At 41.8% G+C, this 21,691-nt stretch overlaps 1 protein-coding gene across 2 annotated transcripts in view; it reads right to left on the bottom strand.

Moving 5' to 3' along the window:
• sdk1a (sidekick cell adhesion molecule 1a) overlaps positions 1–17,880 on the bottom strand; it is a 261,546-nt gene extending 243,666 nt beyond the window's left edge. For both annotated transcript variants that reach the window (XM_031289561.2, XM_031289562.2), the window contains exon 1: positions 16,142–17,880. In XM_031289561.2, the coding sequence (XP_031145421.1) occupies positions 16,142–16,322 (181 nt within the window). In that variant the 5' untranslated portion in view covers positions 16,323–17,880. The remainder of the gene's footprint in view (positions 1–16,141) is intronic.
• Positions 17,881–21,691: the final 3,811 nt, after the last annotated feature.

The raw sequence follows: 21,691 nt of genomic DNA, 5'->3' as shown, positions 1-21,691 counted from the left end.
TTCTTTAAGTGTTTTATTCACACCAGTGATCCCCTTGTGCCCGTGCTCCTCGCAGCACCCATCCTGGGCGGTGCGTTTTAACCCAAACCTAACCATAACCATAACCATAACCATTGCCTAATCGACTTCAAGGCAGCGCTGCAACTGTTGACTTCAAGGCACCTAACCCTAACCTTAACCCTAACCCTAACCATAACCATTGCCAAATCCTAGACGTTCACAATCAAAGGTTCCCATCATTTATCGTAACCTAAAAAAACAACCAAAAAAAAAAAAAAGTATTCAATTAAAGCCAGCTTCACACTGGCTGCGTGGCGTGAGCGTGTCAGCTGCGTGGCGTGTCCGTTTTTATTTCAGCTCCCATGTTAACAGGTTAGAGCTTACACACTGCCTGCGTGACACGCACGTCTCATGTCTCTCGAAAACGCGTGCATGCTAGAAATAGGACCGACGCCTATTTTTCACGCGACAGGCAAGCGTGTTGGAAGCGTTTCCAGGCAAAATAGAATAGGAAAAGATGTTTATATGTCATTTTGACACGAATACATATTAATAAATGACATGTTGATGTTTGAAAGTCTCTAGGTTTTGACATAAATTCAGATATAAATGTAATATAAAAAATTTAAAAAATTCAAATATTGCACCTGTCAATACAGAACGAAATATTCTGTAGCTTATTTTGCCGTCAATACTGCTGACGTTGTCTTTGCTGAAATCAAATCAGTATATATTTATGTTTAACATGGTATTTCATTTTATCAATGGGAAACATACATGTGTACAGACAAGGCTAGCAGCAGCAGCGCCGTGTCAGACACGTTTCTGGTGTGTAAAGACATGGAAAAATCCACGCAGCTGACACGCAACAGAAACACCACGCTCACGCCACGCAGCCAGTGTGTAGCTGGCCTAAAGCTTATTTGAAATGTAAAAAAGCAAGTAACTCCCCCTCTTTGTGAGGCTGTAAATTCTTTACAGAACACAATTGATTTTGGCTAATAATCGTCGTAATGAAATTGACTGCACTATAAACTTAAAGACCATTCAGTAGCATCCATACAGATCAAACAACATCAACCCAGCTCTCTGCACGCTGCTACTGGAGAACAAAGTCATTCTCAGTATCATCATTCAAAAAATGCTCCTGCCGCCTCAACTGGCTCATTTAAAGTCTTTTGTCTCTAAAGTGATCAATTTGATAAATTTCATGTCCTTTTTCATAAGAGAGGGTAATTAAATGCAAAATTCATTAAATATTGTTTTATTTGCTGTCATGTGAAAGCAGCACAAGATGCATGGTGTAATCTAGTGATGGCCTGCGTGAATACGCTGGAAGTAAACTTCTGCATTATCAAACTAAAGTACCAATGTATAGAAACAAAATATATATACACTACATGTTATAAATATTTAGCTTGTGTGTAATTCAATACTGTAGGTTTTTCTAATATTTCTACTCTATAGTTCATAATGATGTCATCATTTATTTTAATACTAGTTTAGTCTAGAGATAAATGTCAAGCCCAGTGGACTGATGTGGTGACAGGTTGAAAACTCAAAAGAAAACACTGAGTGGCATTGTTGACTGTGGTGAGCATTCTGCTGAGTCAAACACAACTACCATACTAAACACAGCTGAGCCACCGAGTTGAAATATAACTCAAGACGAACGAGGGTATGTGTCTGTATCTCTGCGTGCCTGTGTGTGTGTGTGTGTGTGTGTGTGTGTGTGTGTGTGTGTGTGTGTGTGTGTGTGCGTGTGTCCTGGTATGCTCACAAACTCGCAGCACAGCACAGGGTCCTACTGACGAGTTTGCATCAACAGGCAAACAGGATAATTCATTTCTCTCTTTCGCTTGAATGCTTTCATTTTATTGTCATGTATTTGCCTTTCTCTCTTTCTATTCCCACATTCACAAGATAAAGTGAATTCTTACAAGAGATTATTTGAGATTCAATCCACACACAAACATTAATTTTACAAAAGGATAACAAAATCTCTGTGAGAACGGTGTGTGTTTGTGTGTGCGCACTTAATGAGATGAATGCATGTGCACCGCCCCTTCCCAATTAAAGAGAGTGGAGGAGAGAAATAAGTGCTAGAAAGCAGAGAAAGATGTAACGCAGGGAGGGATATGATTGGAGAGAGGGATCAAGCGAGCAAGAGGGGAATTACAAGAATGGTAAAGTAGGAAATAGATAAAGTGAGTCCATTAGCCGACAAACTATTTTCTCTCTTCTTAGTCTTTCTCTTTAAGGAACTCACTTAATCTGTCTTGACTAAGTATCTTAGGCTACGTTCAGACTGCAGGCAAAAGTGGCCCAAATCCGATTTTTTTGGGGTCAAGTGACCAGGTCAGACTTCTTCAGAAGTAGTGTGAACACTCAAATCTAGCCCAGATCTGATTTTTTCAAATCAGATTCAGGCCACTTCCATATGTGGTCCTGAATCAGACCCAGATCAGATTTTTTTCAATGCGGCCGCAGTGTGAACAACCAAGGCGGATTTGATGCGACTTTTACCTCAATAACCCTCGCTGCGCCCAGCTCTCTCCCCGCGGGGAGGGGCGGAGCCCCCTGCTCCCGGTGCAGCTGTCAACCTGGGCGGACTGTCCTCAGTGTGCCCCAAACGCATCGTGTCACCAGGGCGGGGATCGGCTCACGTAAAAAAGGCAATGTCGGCAACCCACCCGAGTCGTCTTGAAACACGGACCAAGGAGTTTAACGCGCGCACAAGTCAGAGGGTCGCCCCGTGGCGCAATGAAAGTGAGGGCCGGCGCGCGCCAGCTGAGGTGGGATCCCGGTCCCTCGGGGTCGGGCACACCACCGGCCCGTCTCGCCCGCACCGTCAGGGAGGTGGAGCGTGAGCGCGTGCGAGGGCAAAGCCAGAGGAAACTCTGGTGGAGGCCTCTAGCGGTCCTGACGTGCAAATCGGTCGTCCAGTCACACAGACCTCTGTAGTGAATTTGCAGCCATAACCCCACAAAAGGCCAAAATAGCCAATTTGGCTCTCTTTCTCTTCATTCTTCTCCTTCTCAGCACCTGCTCATTAATGCTATGGCTGCTATTACACAAACATTTTTGAAATAAAAGCGAAAATGCTTACTTCCTCCATAACCTTTCCTAACTTTAGTGCAAAAGGGTGCTGCGTCTGATGTCATTGTTATTGTTCTTTTGCGCATGCGGGTCATTTCAAAACCGCAAACAGTTCACACTGGAATCTGAACGTAGCCTAAGTCTCGGTTTTGACTACATCTTCTTATTTCCGTGACGTTTTCTCTCATCCACCCATCTACTCCAGTGACCCCCTAACTGACAACCTATTCTCTCTTTCCTCCTCCTTTCTCTTTGAATTACTTTTTTTCTCACTTTGATTACTTTTCTTCTAGCATACCGTATTATCTAATCCATCTGTGCGTTCATTTCCTCATCCATCAATCAACAGCAGCTTTTACTCTCTTGTTAAAGGAATCAATTCATTCTGATCAGGATCAACCACATGTCAGTCAAAACACTGATTTCAGCACATAGAAAAAAATACATGCACATAAGGGAGATAAAAACTACTCAATTTACACTATTTAAAAGTGCCGTGCTGGTCATCGTCAAAAACACTGATACATTACTTTGAACTAATATTGAAGGCTCATGTACACTTTCCTTAAAAAGTAGCGTTTCACAAATGAACTCTTGATCCAAATTAGTAAAATTCCACTTGAGTTGTGGAAAAGTGAGCCCACTGATTTCCTAATGGAAAATGGATAAACGCTGAACCATTTTCAATGCTTTGTCCATTGTAACCCTTTACACTCTGTATGCCAGATGTCACAAACGTGTAGCTGAACAAAACCAAGAGTTACAGCGTCCACATCTATAGATACAAAGACGTAGGCAGTTTCTGGCCTTTCATGAATCTGAATCTGTAACTTTGTGGGTGTGCTGCATTGAGCACATAATATTACGGGTATGTACTCTGCTTTTTCTTTTTTCTGATATAGCTGCAGTACTACACTTTTTTCCTGTTGCGCAGTTTGTTTCCCCAAGTACTGAATAGCCTCTCCTGAAGTGCTGCTGGGCGCCTTTTTAATATCTGTACAGTAGGTCAGCAGGGGGAGCAGGCTGCAACACCAGGTCCCATTCACAATGAGTAGCAGCCTATCATTGTCCCTGCTTTTGAGTCCGTATATTTTGAACAGCCCATTACACAGAGCAGAACACACCAGCACAACGCGTAGTAGTAGTAGAACAGGCTGGTGTTGTGAAGGGAGAAAACTAGCAGGTAAAAGTAAAGCCTAACCGTACAGCCAGCATAACCACCAGCCTCAAGATACAGTAATGATCCAAAACTAACTGAGAGCCGGTCAAGATTTCCCTTATTATCTTGACAAAACGCGATTGGGGTTTGTTTGAATATGATTACTGATTATAAGAGTCAGGTCATACAGCTGATGGCGTGCACAACTTCAGTGCTCTGCCAGCACTAATGCAATACTTAATGTTTGCAGAAAGCCTCTTATCCCTGTGTAATAACTTAAACCACAGATCTGATTTGGGGTGTAACTGAGAAGGTGGTTAAAAAAAAAAAAAAAAAAAGAAGACACTATGCTATATGCTACTGTGCAAAGCGAGTGGATATATAATATGTTACCTTGGATTCTTTGGACATGTATACAGCGCATTCAGAATATGCGTCTCAGTCTGGGTTTTTACCGCAGGCTTATGGTCAGCTCTGTGCGTTGCTATGGTTTCTGTACACAAACCAACCAGCCAACAGTTTGCGAGGCTGGAGACCCGATTAGAAGGAGAAACACAGCTACTTTTAAACATTATCAGAGTTGGATATCAACAGGTTTTTGGATATGCGCACACATCGCTACGCCGAGTTTTCAAGAAGCTGGTTGAAGGAATGAAAGAGGGACGCTGTGTTCGCACAGTCCAATAAGCCACCACTTCTTTTTTTAAAGTCACCACTTTTTGATTCTAGCCATATACACTCTCCTACACACACACACACACACACACACACACACACACACACACATAAACACACACACACACACACACACACACACTTCAGGAGCGCAAGCCAAGTGTCCATACTGCTGGCTGGCTACTCACAGAGGTATGCCCTCCTCTAGCTTGGATCAAAGGACTAAGCTAAAAACCTCTGGCCAGACACACACACACACACACACACACACACAAATACAGTACTTCCTGTCTATTTCTGGATGAGATCAAAAAGGGTCTTTTAAGATCAGAGCCTATAGCATAAATCACCATTCGCAGACACACACACACACACACACACACACACACACACACACACACAGCCACCCTCTCAAACACCTGTGGCAGATCAAACGCATCAGGCTGAGAACACACACCTGCAGCAGGTTTTAAGTCCTTGGACTGAACAAGTAAATCATGCTGCTCTACAGTAATACACACACAGCGATGTACACTCCCGCACTTCTACTCAACCCAGCCTGACCTCAGTAATATTCCGTGACTGGCGTTTCACTATGCAAAGATCCTATTCAAATAGCTTGATGGCACCACCACAATGAAAACAAAACAAAAACACACAAACAAATAGAGAGCCTCAGCCTCAGCCAGGTGCATTTGGTATGAGGAGCACTGGGAGAGAGGGGGGTGGGGGGCATTGATGTTTTTTCACTGAACAATCTTCACTCGATATCACTCCACACCCTGCGAATGTCACGGTAAAAAAAATGACTATAGCCACACAGAAAGCAAAGGGGAAAAGTGAGACACAAAGAGAGGCCGCCTGGGGTATGATCCACTGGAAGGTTGTCAGTTTGAATCCAAATAACGCCTGAAACATTCTCAATGTAGGAAAGAGAGTCTCTTTCTCTCTCCTGCTGTGAGACTGCTCCTGAGCCTTTCACTAATCTAGTGCTGCCACTAAATGACTGGCAGTACAAGGCTGGGGTTTTAAAGGAATTACCCAGGTGTTAAGGAGAGAGAGAGAGAGAGAGAGAGAGAGAGAGAGAGAGAGAGAGAGAGAGAGAGAGAGAGAGAGAGAGAGAGAGAGAGAGAGAGAGAGAGAGAGAGAGAGAGAGAGAGAGAGAGAGAGAGAAAGAGAAAGAGAAAGAGAGAAAGAATGTCTCTCTGATGTATCTCCAGCCACCTGCAATTTTATTTCCACCAGTTGTTCCTGTAAATAGGAATCTGTTCCTAGATTGCCTTGTGTATGTCACAGGAACCTGACATCTGTGATTTTTCAGCATCAAAAATGCTACCTTTTGGGATTCCATAAATCCAAATTTTAAAACATTTTAAAACTGAGTCAGTACTCCTGTACTAAATATTCGCTCCATACAGTGGATGGACTGTAATTTGTGGGTAAAATGTCATAAAATACATAAACTGTCAAAATATTTTCAGAAACAGAGGGCATGTAAATAATATATGTTGATAAACCTCTGATTATTATTTCTACACGTATTAATATAGTACCCCATGCATGTTTTATATATTTTATCAATTAACTCAAATGTGTAGTTAACATCGACTTGTTTAAATGAAAATCGGTTTTCTCCTTAACATCCGCCAACGCTCCCGTAGTTCCAAATGGAACTGCGCACACAAACAACATGGCAGCGACATTCTTAACTAGTCGTTTCATTACTTACTTAACCGCAATCTCCGTCGAAATGACAGCTCGTGGGGCTCTGTACCCGGCTCACAGTCACCTATTCTCGGATAACTGAACCACCAACTACCGCTGACCAGACGGAGCACCATGCGGCGCACCGGTATATAGCATAATTATATAATTTTGTCATTCTTTCAGGCAGGGCCCCCCCAAAAAAACAATGGTAGGGAAAACACTCAAACCAATATATATTTCCACAAAATTGGCATGAATAATCATAATGGTATACATGCCCCATGTGTAGGCTATGTGTGTGTGCGTGCGTGTGTATGAGTCAAAACAAAATAAAGTTAAAACTTTGTTTTGAACAATTTCTTTGTCATCTGCAATTACAAAGTAAATTCCTTTAGTGTAGCTTGCTGTGTGTGAAATCAGTTTCACAATATCTGCTTACAATGAATGCATAATGTACAACACTTGCTGATGTCTGTGTACTAATGAAGTGTAACTATTCAGTTTCATTTAGCGACATATTGCTCACAATCTCAGCTCCACCCCACCATTTAATCCAATGCAAAACCATCACATGATTGCGACAGTTTAGTGTTGTGGTGCTCGTTGTTAACCTGACTTTCCTGTTTCAGACAGAAGATAAACGGTTGTGGCAAGCAAGTTAATGCAAAAAAAGAAAAGATGTTGCGATAGCCTTTTACTGAGGTCTGATGAAAATGATTTTCGTTTAAAAGCAGCACACTTAAATAAGAGACTATAGCACAGGAATAGTTCAATAACGTTGATGAAGGATATAAAAAAGCAAAACTCTCACTCTAAGCCTTATGTACTTTTCTCATGAATCTCTATTTCGAGCAATCATAAAATGCAATTATTCTACACAAATATTACTGAGTATTACTAATATAACTAACTATTCTTGTTAACATACATCTGTCTAACTATACTAAGTGGTCTAAGCGTGACCTTGGGGTGGAAGGAAAGGAAGGCTTGGAAAAGTAAGTAAGTAAGTAAATAAAGTTCTATCATGGGTATGTTTTTCTTGAGAAATATGGTGGTAAACATGTCACAGAGTCATGTTTTATATAACCATGGAGCATACAGTAAACATCCTGTAGTATTTGGGGCAAAGTAAATTTCACAAACATTTTTCCACATGTAGAATGCATGTAATTATTGCCTTGATTAGAGTTTAATCTTCATGCAGCTGCCTGCAGTCCTTTATAGTGCCATTCAGCTGTAGACAACTTTGCAGTGCTTATTGCTATCACTGGGTTCAAAGTTCTTAATACCATTAAGCCCCATACAATTTACTGCATGTGATGAAACTGTCACAGTGGCTCTTGGTTTTATTTAGTTGTTGTCTCATCTTCCTCTGGCTGCAGCATATTTCAAAACACCAAAAATACTGAGAAAAAGACATTACTATTCATCACATATGGGCAGTGTTGCCACAGTTACTTTGAAAAAGTAATAGTAGTAGTAGTTAGTTACTTTACAGATTACTTGATTTTAAAAGTAACGAAGTTAGATTACAAGTTACTTTATTAGTTACATTCAACAACTGCCGACAACACCCCCACAGCCTCAACATAAAAATGACAACCGGTTTACTGTGAGGCAGCTCGGCATTGCCAGTAGTAGGGATCTTGTTTATTATGGCACGAAAGAGAGCGAGTCAACCGTGTTTAAGGGCAGCATTTCTGCTACAACATACTGCCCGATCAACTTCTTCAACTCTCCCCCACTTACTGGTTTTGCACCGAAGTCCAGCTTTTGTTGTTTCTGTGGTGGGGGACCTCCTGCTCTCTGCTTCGCACCACCTGGTGGGACTTGCTCTGTAAGTTTGACTGCAGTGCTGCGACTCCAAATGTTTCTTCAAATTTGACGTAGTGTTTTTGTAGCTAGATAGCACTTTGTCGCCACCAGCACAGAGTGTACAACGAACCTTAATATTGCCGTCTTTAGCTGACACAAACTCAAAATAGGGACTGTATTTCCAGCTAGAAAACGCGCATCTCTCTCCTCCCTCCATTGTTGTTTACGTTTGTGTCACTGCGTGGTACAAGTGAAGTGTCCACATGCTGAAAACGTGACCTGTCCTTATGCTGAAAACATGACCTGTCGCATACGTGACTTCACTCCCCGAGACTTAAGAAGAAAGCAAAAATATATATTTTTACTAAGGAAAATGACAAAAATAGTAACGCACAGTGACTTAGATAAGTAACTTTAATCTGATTACTGGTTTGGAAATAGTAACGCGTTAGATTACTCGTTACTGAAAAAAGTGGTCAGATTAGAGTAACACGTTACTTACTTAGTACTTAGTTACTGGCATCACTGCATATGGGTTATCTCAAAAACAAAGAACAAAGCAGTGATGTGAGATAAAAAAAAAATATTCTCGCGAACAAGGATCTGTCAATGTGCATGTTTTGTGCATGTTTTGTTTGGTTGTTGTTTGATGTTATGTATTTTTAAATATACATTATGCTATACCTATTTCACATTTGACAGGGGTTTTTGACTGTGCTTTATTTTTTTTATCTGCACTTTTGGTTTCGTTGCATTTATTTTTATCAAAAACATGCCTAAAGGTCTCAAGCAGGAACAGTCAGCCAAAAATTTAAATCCACAGAAAATGTTACAAAAATGAATGAAGGATTGCTGGTCAAGGTTTTTGGGTGCTTCTCTTTTCATAGCATTTGCACATTTGATTACCTTAGAATCTATATTTAGTTATACACATGCACTTGTATTATATTATATATTAACAGGTGTGTATTGACAGATATCGAAAGACGTGTTGACAGATGTTTGTAGGATTGTATGTAAATAAGAAGTCAAAGAAAGGCTGTGGTGCATCCTATATAATACAAAGTTACTCAGCAGCCAACCATATCTTTTAGGTGGACCTGCTTTACTGACATTATTGTAGGTCTGCTTAATTGTGCACAGTGCATAATCCATCTACATAGATGGATAGATGTATGCAAAACTAGGGGGCGCCATCATGAAATCAAAAAATATAAAATGTAAATTTCTCCCTTTTCGTTTTTGTTTTTTTTCTCTCAAAGAACACAGGACAAGTAACAGAGCAGATATTTATGCTGTTTTTCAGTTGGATTTTAAAATACCTTGTGCTAATGTAATTGAGAAAACTTTGCAGTAATATGCAAACATGTATTTCGAGCAAATGTGTTCTATTTCCATGAAGGTGCAAGTGCAGCAGATCGTGTATTAACTGCAGTCAGTGGTAATTAAGAAGGCTGCTAGGCAAGCACACTGTCACTTCCCAACAGTGAAAAAAACTTTTCTATAACTTCCTGTAGCCATTCTGCTATCACAATAGCCAGAGGTCTTATTAAATTAGTGTAACTGTGCAGCAACAGCTAGAAAGTCTTGTGTTAACTATTCCTGACTCAGTCTTTATAAGATCCCTATTTAGCAAATTCAAACAATAAATTATTACTTTTGCATGCAGCGATAGCCCTTAGGTAAGCTGCACAAAACCTGCATTTGTAGGTCACCATCTTGTTTAATTCAACATTTCAAGATGTATGTAAGTATTTAACATTAAAGCCAAAGGTCAGATGTTCCAGATTACAAAACACAATATTGTTTTCAGGTTCAGACCTCTTTCAATAAGTGGACTGATTTGGTTCTTCTATGCACTTCACCAAAGCTGTTCAGAGCTGCCTGTTCCTCCAAAAAGAAAAAAAAGTATAATGTATAAAATACAGAGAAAAGTAGCACACCTTTACACTTTAGAAGCCAAAACTAGAGAACGTCTTTTTGTTTAACAAAATGACTCGATTATTAAAAACACAATTATTAAAATAGTTGCTGATTAACTTTTCTGTCGATCAGCTAACAGTTCAGCTCAATACAAATCCCACCATGAATGTCAAAGAGTGACATATACAAGACTAAACCTAATGACAGGTGGCCACTCATTTCTGTTGCAAGTGTTAATTTAATAAGGCCGGCTTCACACTGGCTGCGTGGCGTTTCTGTTGCGTGTCAGTTGCGTGTCAGCTGCGTGGATTTTTCCATGTCTTTTCACACCAGAAACGTGTCTGACGTGGCGCTGCTGCTGCTAGCCTTGTCTGTACGCATGTATGTTTCCCATTGATAGAATGCACTCAAGCAGTAGTATACTTCATGTTAAATATAAATATAGACTGATTTGATTACAGCAAAGACAACATCGGCAGTATTGACGGCAAAATAGGCTACAGAATATTTCGTTCTGTATTGACAGGTGCAATATTTGAAAATCGATAATTATTATTTTTATTTTTTTTAATTACATTTGTATCTGCATTTATGTCAAAACCTAGAGACTTTCAAACATCAAAATGTCATTTCTTAATATGTATTTGTGTCAAAATGCCATATAAACATCTTTTTGTATTCTATTTTGCCTGGAAACGCTTCCAACACGCTTGCGTGTCACGTGAAAAATAGGCGTCGGTCCTATTTCTAGCAGGCACGCGTTTTCTGACGTGCGTGTCACGCAGGCAGTGTGAAAGCTCTAACCTGTTAACATGGGAGCCAAAATAAAAATGGACACGTCACGCAGCTGACACGCTCACGCCACGCAGCCATTGTGAAGCCGGCCTAACAGTCTAAGTGGAACCACTATATGCCAACATCATGGATTTTAACTTTGCCTACACTTCAGTTAACAAACAATAGTTGGAAATCTGTGTGCATTTATCACATGCATTTATCTCTCCTATCATTATGTTTGTCTGCCAATCTGGATAAGTGTCTGTCTTTTTCTTTGTGATGTCTTACAGCTCAGTCAATCAATAAGTTCATGTTTTTGCAAGCGTTCTGCTTTATTTCGGTGTCTCGCTGTAGAACCATCTTGAAAAGTACAAGATAAGCTTTTGTGCTATACCGCCTCCCTCGCTGCTCACACACGTACAGACAGCGGATCAATAGCAACCTCCTCCCCCTATCTTACATAATAAACACCAAGGCCTAAACAGCAAAACAGCCTCCATTCCACCTGTGTGGCCTGCAGTAATAGATTATTTGGTCCCTTATGGGGAGACAAGGAGGAAAGACAGAATGAGAAACCAAAAAGAAGAGGAGCAATACCTTAAGGACAAACACAAAAAAATTAAGAGCAAAAAGAAGCAAGACAGAGAGGAAGGCAGAAGGAGACCAGAGTGTATCCCACGTGGCTCATATTTCAAAGCTCTGAGGGATGTTTTTGAGGAAAACTCTTATAAAGGAAGATCGGAAACCATACTGACTGGGCAAAAACACACGTGTGTAGACACTTAAAACACACATAACGCTTTTGGCAATTATACCTTAACCTTATATTTAGTATGTTGTGCTTTAAACTGACCACTCATAGTGACACTGATGGAGTGGGAAGCATGATCCAACTGACCTCTTAATAATTACCTCAGTGACAGCTTGTCACACACACACACACACACACACACAAACACACACACACACACACACACACACACAGGCGAATATTTTCCATCAAGAGACTCTGGCTGCTTCTCTATAGCTGCCACTTCTTCTGTTGTGAGAAGAAAACACTTAGGACTGATAGAGGGTAGGCATCGACCTGATGCACACACACACACGCCGGCAATACATACTGTATGTAGTCTGCACACATAGATAGGTAGACACACACAAACTCTCTCCCTCCCAAACACACAGACACGTACACTCACAGAACATAACGTGTCAGGTGGCTGTGGAAGTGTGGTGATTTGTTCCTCCTGACAGACAGGAAATAAGGGAGTCGACCAGGGACCTCACTTCCTCTTAGACCCGACTAATCTGACGTCTATCACGCACTCCCACACACACATTTGTCTTCAACTCAATTGCTTGCTCTCCTTCTCTAATACACATCCACACACACGCACACACACACACACACACACACACACACACACACACACACACACACACACACACACACACACAATCCATCAGACAGCAAAGTCTCTCCTGAGGCCTCCAAAATTGAAACTACTTGAATGTGGGATAAAATTTGTGTCTGTGGGCAAAGACAGAACATGTGTATAACTGTTTTGTAACAAGCAGTAAATGTAGAGTTTAAAATACATCAAAATCCTAAGGTTGCATGCTGAAGTAATGGAGCGTGCTACAATACTTCTGGTGTCAAACCGCCTTTAATACAAATTGCTTCACTTGTTTTTTTATGACCTGCGAGCAAACGCTGCATGTAATGTGAATGTGAAAACAGACATAAGATTCACAAGTGTGAAAGAGGTGGAAAAGTCATGGTATGGTTGTGCAGCGTGGGGGATGATCATCGGTTAGACAAGGCTTCTCATTTACCCCCTCCTCATTACAACATGGTTAAGCAAAAAGCACGTGTGCGTTAAGTGTTTGACGCTGATGAGAGAGAAGGACGTTGTGTGTATGTATGTGTGTGTGCACATGTGTAAAGCTGCATGCTAGTCTATTTGATTAGGGTTTTGACATCACGCTCAGAACTCTTCCAGCCCACAGCCCACCATCTAAATGTCCTGTCAGTGACCTCAATTCACTTACGCATGCCAATTGGTCAAATCAGCATCAAGCTCTGGCTTAGTTGAGCCAATGACATGCGTCATATCAAGCCTAATCACACTGATAGATCCACTAAGTGGGTCAGCATAGTGATGCAAGTCTTGCAAGTCCTGCTTGGCCTAGTTGAAGCAGAAGAAAACTTCTTAATTCATGGTAAGAAACTAAACTTTTGTACGAGGGCTAAAGATTGTGACCTGCGATTTCTTTTTCAGACAAGAAAGAAGTGCAATGGTTTTACAGCTGGGATGCTCGAGCCACATTTTAAGGCATTTACCTTGGGAAAGTTTAGCAATCATGACGACCAACAGTATTTTTCCATTACATTTTGGCAACTTATCAACCATTATCATTATCCACATTAGCAACCGGGACAAAATCATTCTCTATGCATTTTAAACCTAATGGTCCATTTCCCTGTTGTTATGTGAACCCCTTCTGACTTTGAACATTTTCATGTTTTAATGTCATTTTTATAAGTATTATGCGGTCCTCTGTAATTTGGGTTTCTAAAAATGTTTGAAAATGATGTTGAAAATCTCTAGAATCCATGGCTGTCAAATGCAACAAGGCTATTTTCAGAAAATCATGAACAGTCGGCAAGATAATGACACATTCTAGACTCTGTTAGTGATATACAGTATAATTTGCATTTTGAGAGACACTAAATGTGACCCATTCTTGACCTCAGTTAGAATATAAATGTATCTGGAATGAGGCTCTGTCTATATCATGCTGGAAATGTGAATCAGTCAAACAGCTGTGAAGCAGGACCCACTCAGTGACAGGGAGGCTGTGGGGGGGGGCGGAGGAATAAGTTATGAATAAAGAAGGGAGGGTGGAGAGGTGAGCAGATGAGAGGTGGAGGAACGGGGGGAGGGAGAAGGAGAGAGACAGTAAAATGCTGCCGTCACTTAAACTCTAAAATGAAAGATCGATGAGCTTATTTAAATGTGCTCCCAGAGACGAGAGTTGGCTCATATAAAGCCTCACATTTATGAGGAGGGGTGTGGGCATCGATTGACTGAGGGAAAGCGAGGGAGAGAGAGTGAAAGAGGGAAAGGGAGAGGGACGGAAGGGGGAGGAGGGAGAGAGAGGGGCGTGGAGAGATCAGGAGGATCAACCTTGGCTCATGAATTTCATCCTTTTCCTCCTAAAATAAAACGTCCTAATAAATGCTGGGGATAGAGGGATCGGAACCTGGAAAATCTACAGCCTTCGATTGGCCGCCTGGCACAGCTTATCAAATCAATAACCCCGCCCCCTCTCCACCACCACCACCACCAACCCCATCCTGCATCTGTTTCACTAATTTCTAATTCACCCCCTTCCCCAGCAAACACGCATATAACACAACTCCTGCCAGCCATCCTGAGGTATAGACATTTCGCAGCAGGGCACCCCCCCCCCCAAAATCCCCTGAGCCAAGACAGCTGGAAGAGGTTGGTGTGTCTGAGGGGTGTGGTAACTTGGGTGCTGGTGCTGAGACCTTGACATTAGAAGGAGAACGAAAGGAGCTGACTGTGCAGCCACACCATCGCTCCGTCTCCCACCTCCTCCTCAACACCTAGGAGGGAGGAAGAGTGAGAGTGTGACGACTGGGAAAAGAAAGGAGAGGAGAGCAACTTTTGACACACACAGAGGTGTTGTCATACCGTCATCATCGATTGAACTGCAGACACAGCTTTCTGAGTGACAAGCATGTTGCGCCGCATTCCCTCTCTAACCCCCCCCCCGCCCTCCATTTCTTATTCTCGCCCACTTTGCCTGCCACTCCCCTCTCCCTCCTTCTCCTCCCTCCTGACTTTCTTTCCCTCCTCATTCCTCTTCTACCTTCCTGCACTTAAACGGCACACACATTCTCCATGCGTTCACAAATAGCTCACCCCCACCTCTAACACACACACACACACACACACACACACACACAAATATATGCACAGACATTCCTAAGACCCCTCCTCCACATAACCCCCAAGTCTCAGCCTTTCATTCAGCACACCATGCCATCTGTGACCCAGAGAAAACCGTGTGCCGACACCAGCCTGACCTTTTCTGTGCTTTTGTTTTGGCACTCTGTACTCTGTACTCTCCCACGAGGTACATGCACACATACAAAAAACACACAGATGCACGCAAAAACACAAATATCCACAATTTCTCTTCATCCTCCTCTCTAGAGCTGGAAACAAAACAAAACCTGGCAGCACACATTTTCGACAGACAGCTTTGGTCATGAATCCATACATCAGCATATGCGTCTTCATTCAACAATTACTTTACACAGTAAATGTTCTGCAACCACAAGTCACACACTTGATATAGACACCTGCAGCACAACAAGGGTCAACACTGCTAAACAAAGTTCAATTAATATGTGCAGCTGCATGTGTTTGTGCCAAATCAAGACCTGTAGTTAAGCAGGTCATTGACTGAGAGGGGGATTATCGATGCTTAGAAACTGTAACCCCCCCCCCATACCCATCCTCAATACCTTAATCCTACAATCTATGCATCATAACAATAACAATAATTTATCCATGCACTATAGAAGGTAAGAAGGTACCTCCCCCCACAATGAACCTTAATTTACAGAAAAACTTTGTGGTTGGCCTAAAACCCCCCCCCCCCTTTGTATTACCCTTCTGCAGGGACACATCCCAAACAGGCAGGCAGTTATACTTGGTCTAATAAATCACACCCTTGTTTCCAGTTTAGGAGTCATCATCTCACTTGTCCCCTGTTTACCATGGTCCCAGTGACAAACGAGTCTGTCAGTAAATTGCTTTTAGACAATGCACAGTGCCACCCTTTAAACACTAACAGTATGAATAGATCTAAATACATATATGAATATTAATATTCTTTAGTGCAATATCTGACATTTGCACCCAGGACTCCTGGGAGTAAAGATCTTACCTTGCCCGTGCAACATGTGGCAGCTGCTGCCGAGGAGGAGCAGGAGAAAAAGAGGCTGACACCGGCTCCCACTCCGGGCCGTCCCTGTCCCCATCCCCGTCATCTTCTGCCGGCTCCCTGCTGCGGGTCCCTCCACACGCTCCGGGGACCTCGTAGGGCAGCAAATTTCCGGTTTAATCATGCGGGAGAGGGGACCAACAGTGTCAGTGTCCGCTTGTGCTTTGCTGCTGCAACTCTCTCTCTGCTCTGCGCACGAGTGGGAAGAAGTCGGAGCGGAGAGAGAAACGGGTTTCGGCTCCGCGCTCCCGGTGAAGCGAAGCTCAGAGGTACGGGAGTTCACCGCTGTCGCTGCCGGAAAGCTCCCCGATCTTGACTCTCTAGCTCCGGTGTCCAAAACTCAGCAGGCAGCGGGAGAATGAGGAAGGGGGGTTCGCCTCACCAGCAGAAATACTTTCCCCTCACTAGTGTCTGGCTTTACGGTGTAACGGCACGGTGATCTCTATGTGCTGTGGCGGAGTCCGTGTTTTTCTGCGTCCTGTGATACCTCATTTTCGGATTGATCAGAGCAAGGAATTAATACATTTAAGTGTTTTAGATTTATCGGCTTATTCTCTGCCATCGACCTCAAATCCACGCTTGTTTTAATGTCTTTACCGGGGATTTGTCCCGCGGATCATTTAGCTGTTTAGAGAGTGGTCGTAATAACAGAGAAGCAATTATCCATCCATAATTTTCCCTGTATGTGTGTGTGTGTGTGTGTGTGTGTGTGTGTGTGTGTGTGTGTGTGTGTGTGTGTGTGTGTGTATGTGTTCTAAAAATCAATCCAGTAATTGTTACTGTTAATACCCCTGTTTTTTTTGTTTTTTTGTGCAAACAAACTGCACAGATAGTCTGTATTTTAATTCCCCCCCAAGTGTGGTGATGGAGAAGCGTGATGGGATGCCGCTTGTTATCTAAAGTTAGAAATCCTAATTAACTGTTAACTAAACAAGTCGTCGATTATCCACCACTCTTCCTAATGGGGTCCTCTTGCCTCGGATACCCGATAGGCTAACTTGCCGTAATGCGCTGGGTCTCGGATTACACGGAAAAATGACACAACAGGTTAGCAAAAAAGAAAAAAAAAACATAGACGCATTACAAGTTTCTCAGCAACAACTGAGAGTTTTCTTTTCTGTACATTCACCGGCGAAGAGTTAACGTTAGCTAGTACAAGCCAAAGTAACAGTCTGTTTGAACTGAACAAACGGCCGTTACAGGGACTGTAACGTTATATTACTCTCACTGCTGCTACTGCGACACGAGCCTTTCGCTTTTTCATCCAGTCTTCAACGGTCCTCCACAAACAGTCCATCCGACGAAAGAAACTTACTTAAAAACGTTTTATCGTTATCCGTTCATACTCACGGGAGTTCTTGGCTACAGTTAGCGGGGTTTTATCCGTTTTTCTCCGTCTCCAGCACCCTGTTGGGGCTTGGGGAGCTGACTGAGGCGATGCGTCTCCCTCAACTGAACACCTGCCACCGTCCTCGACACAGACTCGGGGGAGAGAGAGGGCTCTTGTTTTGCCTTATTCAACTGCGTTTTCGGTCTTTTGCGAAAGCAAAGCGTTGATATTTAAGAGCCTGAATTTACTTTGTCCACTAATTTCCCCATTCTCTTGCTCAGCCTCTCCGTTAATCTCTCCCTCGATCTATCCCAAACTCAAAAACTAAACTTCCATTCACTATCATCCGTTGTTGCTGATTGGTCGAGCTGAGTGCTCCCGCTGTTCCTATTGGGCAGTCCGAACCAGGGGGCGGGAAGCAATGCCAGCACTGCGAGCATGGTGGACGGCGCCCCCAAGTCCCCCACAACGTGTCTGTAAGTTGTTGGTTTGTTTTTTCACACATTTCCTCTCAAACTAGATAACCATTCAACCATTTATACTTTTTAGGGAAGCCACATGATTAGTTGTGTTATTATATTACTTATTGGAGCATTTGTGTCAAAGCAGTTGGGAAGGCAGTAGGCTAATGTGTGTGTGTGTGTGTGTGTGTGTGTGTGGGGGGGGGGTGGGTGTGGGTGGGGTTGCACCTTGCTTACTTCAAAAAACTCACTGTTATTTTACTGAAGAGGAACTCTCTGATGCAGCTACACACATGCTCCATTACAAAATAACTACCTGGAGCTATATCTTAGTACTACTAATAAACTAGTTTCTTCCATGGTGAGGGTCATTAAATGGTACATTAATAATAAAGCCTACAACACAGTGACCTTATCTTTTATTGCCTCAATAAATCCTCAGAGGCAGATTTCCCATCCCCTGAGTGGCCAAATAGTCTCACCACGCCAGCTAGCTAGCTGTCCCCAACACATTATCCTCAAGCACCTTCACCTCAGTTCATCCATTTATCTTTCCATCTAGGCTCATTTGGAAACTGGCTTCCAACTTTCTGTTTCCAGTAAATAAAGCTACTAGTTTCCATGAAAATGTTCTTCCGCTTAGTCTGCAGTGCCAAACCTCAGGGGTTTCTCTGGATTCCACATTAAAAGATTAAAATCCCCATCTTCTAGTTCAAAAATGCTATCAGAACTATTTTATAAGTTATACAAATTAATGGGAAAAGACTCAATAAAAGATGGATTTAAGAAATACAGATTCCTCATGTCAGTCACATGCTATTGTATTTCCAGTCCCCAGGACCCACATTTATCCAACTGCATTGAAATTTTGGACTTAAGTGAAATGCCTACTTGCATACTTAAGAATAAAAGTTATCTATCAAACCTTTTCAACCTAACAGTTCTCTAAAATGTAAGAGAGCTCCTAGATGATTGTAGTACAGAAACAGAGGTGATCACACATCTTCTGATACATGAGACTGAGCGTACAAAATACCATTGGTCATGACAAATAATACATTTTCTGAAGCAATATGAGTAATTCAGAGGGTAGTTTTAGCTACTTTTTGCATTTGATATGAACATTTGAGTCAATGTCATATATGACATTGATGTTAATTTAACACGTTAACTGCTGGTGGAAATATAGATGAAAAAAAATAATAAATGAAAATCACGTGTTTTTGTAGAATAACATCACTGAGTAAGATCCCAGGATGTTTTAAAGAATGAACAATATGGCAGATGCAGGGTGAATCCTTGTCTGATTGGGTATTCCTGCTCTGAGCACAAATGTGTCTTATTCTTAACACTTAACAAAAAAAAGTTTGATCAGCATTAGCACCGATCTCAACCCACCTATGGGAGATTTTGGAGTGACAGTGAGGAACATCTTTTGGAAGAATGGTTCATCCCTGCAGTGAAGTTCCTTGTATAAACTATGCCAAGGTGCACTGAAGCTGTTCTTACAGCTTGAGGTGACCCAATACCCTAACTTTATTTTGGATTTGTCACTTATCCGTATTTCTGTCACAAATGTAACCAAGAACCCGGTGTAGTGGCACCAGCAAGGCCTTTAATTGTTTTCTATATGTCAGCCATCTTGCTGCTAGGGTCTTCACCATATGTTTCTTGACTGAGCAATACCAAACACTCTGCAACAACTCCCCTGTCAAACTCTGCATTTCCCCTGAGATTTTTTTGCAAAAAATTCAGCAACAGCACACCTGGCTGACCTGTTCCTCCCTCTCATTCCGCCCAGTGGTCTTTGCACCTTTGGATCTTGGCCTTCTTGTTGGCCCTTTAGTCACCTCCACACCACGCAAGCAGCAACCAGGCAGCAACGTGTTTGGAGACAGTTACAGACCGATCCTACAAATTGGATGTCTGCCAGCTACTATGATACCATCACAATCTCTAAAGCTTGCTCAGACACATCTATGGTTTTTTGTCTTGTTAGGGACTGTTCGTTATTTATTTCAGGGGCCACCAGAGGAGTTTTGGGACCTTTAGTCAAAATAGACCTGACCCTCCCTTCCTGTGGGAACCTGTGCACTGCTGGCTGGATTCCTTTGTTTGCCAGACATGTGCCATGAGCCATGTGGAAAGATTGCTTGTTCGAATCATCTCCTTTTGTTCATTTGTATAATTTGTTTAATTTGTGTTGATTGACCACTGTCTAGGCTAATTGTATTATCGCTTTGTTATCCCTTTATGCAGCACACAAACATGAATGCAATGAATCAAACCACCTTGAAGGATAAGAAAATAAAATACCACTGGTGTTGCATCAAACCCTGTCTTCTCCCTGCTCTTATTCATCACTCCATATCTAGGGTTGGGCATCGTTTGGATTTTAACGATTCTGATTCCAATTCCGATTCTTCCTTTCGATTCCGGTTCTTATCGATTCTCGATTCCGATTCTTTGAGGGGTGGAGTTGAAACAGGTCAAATGCTTATTTTCACAAATAAGAGGAAAGTTTTATTTAGATTCAATGGTGGTTTGCAGTTTTACAGGGCTTTTTCAATGTAAAATAAACACTAGAGTGCTGCTTAATGTGCTCCAAGGCTGCAACACAACAAGCGCCTAGCCGCTTCGGAAACCAAAACTTGCACATGTTAAATTGGGAAGTGATGATCGGATTTGAAACCAAATCCTCTAAACGATTCCAATAAAGAAACGATTCTACTGGAATCATAATTTTCGAAACGATTCCAAGTAGGAATCGGTTCTCGATGCCCAACCCTATCCATATCACTTGACGTCTTCTGACCGAGACTGTGTTGGCTCACCAAACCCTCACTCCACCCGAACCATTTCACATCACCCTACAGTTCCTTCAATGATATTTTTTAAACAGCCTTTTGTCCCACTTTGTGTAGTGCCCTTGAGTTTGAGCAAGGTATTTTTGAAATGGAATATATTACTAAGCTCTAAATATAATGATGCCAATGGTCACCTCTGACCTTGGCTTTCACTTTTCTTCAAACTGCTTCTTGCTTCTTAAAGATTCCCAGCGATATTCATCTATGATCCCACATTTCTAATAAAGCTGTCTCATTTACTTTCCTCCAGTCTTTGTCCTGTTCCAATGGATTCAGGTCACAGATATTGCAGTAATGTTATGTGAATGAATGTAAGCAGCATTTTAACACATTTAGCTGCAGGGGAAAATATTCTTCAGAACTGAACGGAATCATAAATTGAAAGAAAATTCCATCCATGTTGGAGGTAAATAAGTTGTCCATATTTTACCCTCTGGTGTATCAGGTTAGATTTTATTTGATAAAACCCCCTGTAAAAAGCAAATGATTTTGAAGTAAAGTTTAAAAATTCTGTTCAGTTATTCATATAAAATACAATTTACCCACTCAGCCCTGTAACTATTCATAAAAAGAAAACAACTCAGCCAAAGCTAAAAATCACAGAACCAAGACTAACATGTGTTGTGTGTATGATATGCTGCCTGGGTTAACTCAATAAAATGCTAATATTTTAGGGTGATCAAGTCACATGTGCCTCATCTTAAAAACATTCATATTTTCACAGTAATCTATCAGACTGGAGATGTGTATATTCACTGTATTCATTGTTTTTAATGGATGGATATATATATATATATATATATATATGTAAAGATATGTATGTATATATATATAT

The sequence above is a fragment of the Sander lucioperca genome, chromosome 4 (assembly GCF_008315115.2).
Source record: "Sander lucioperca isolate FBNREF2018 chromosome 4, SLUC_FBN_1.2, whole genome shotgun sequence".
In the NCBI taxonomy this organism is placed as follows: Eukaryota; Metazoa; Chordata; class Actinopteri; order Perciformes; family Percidae; genus Sander; species Sander lucioperca.
The sequence above is the reverse complement of the archived record's forward strand: the minus strand, read 5'-3'. Positions and strand labels throughout refer to the sequence as shown.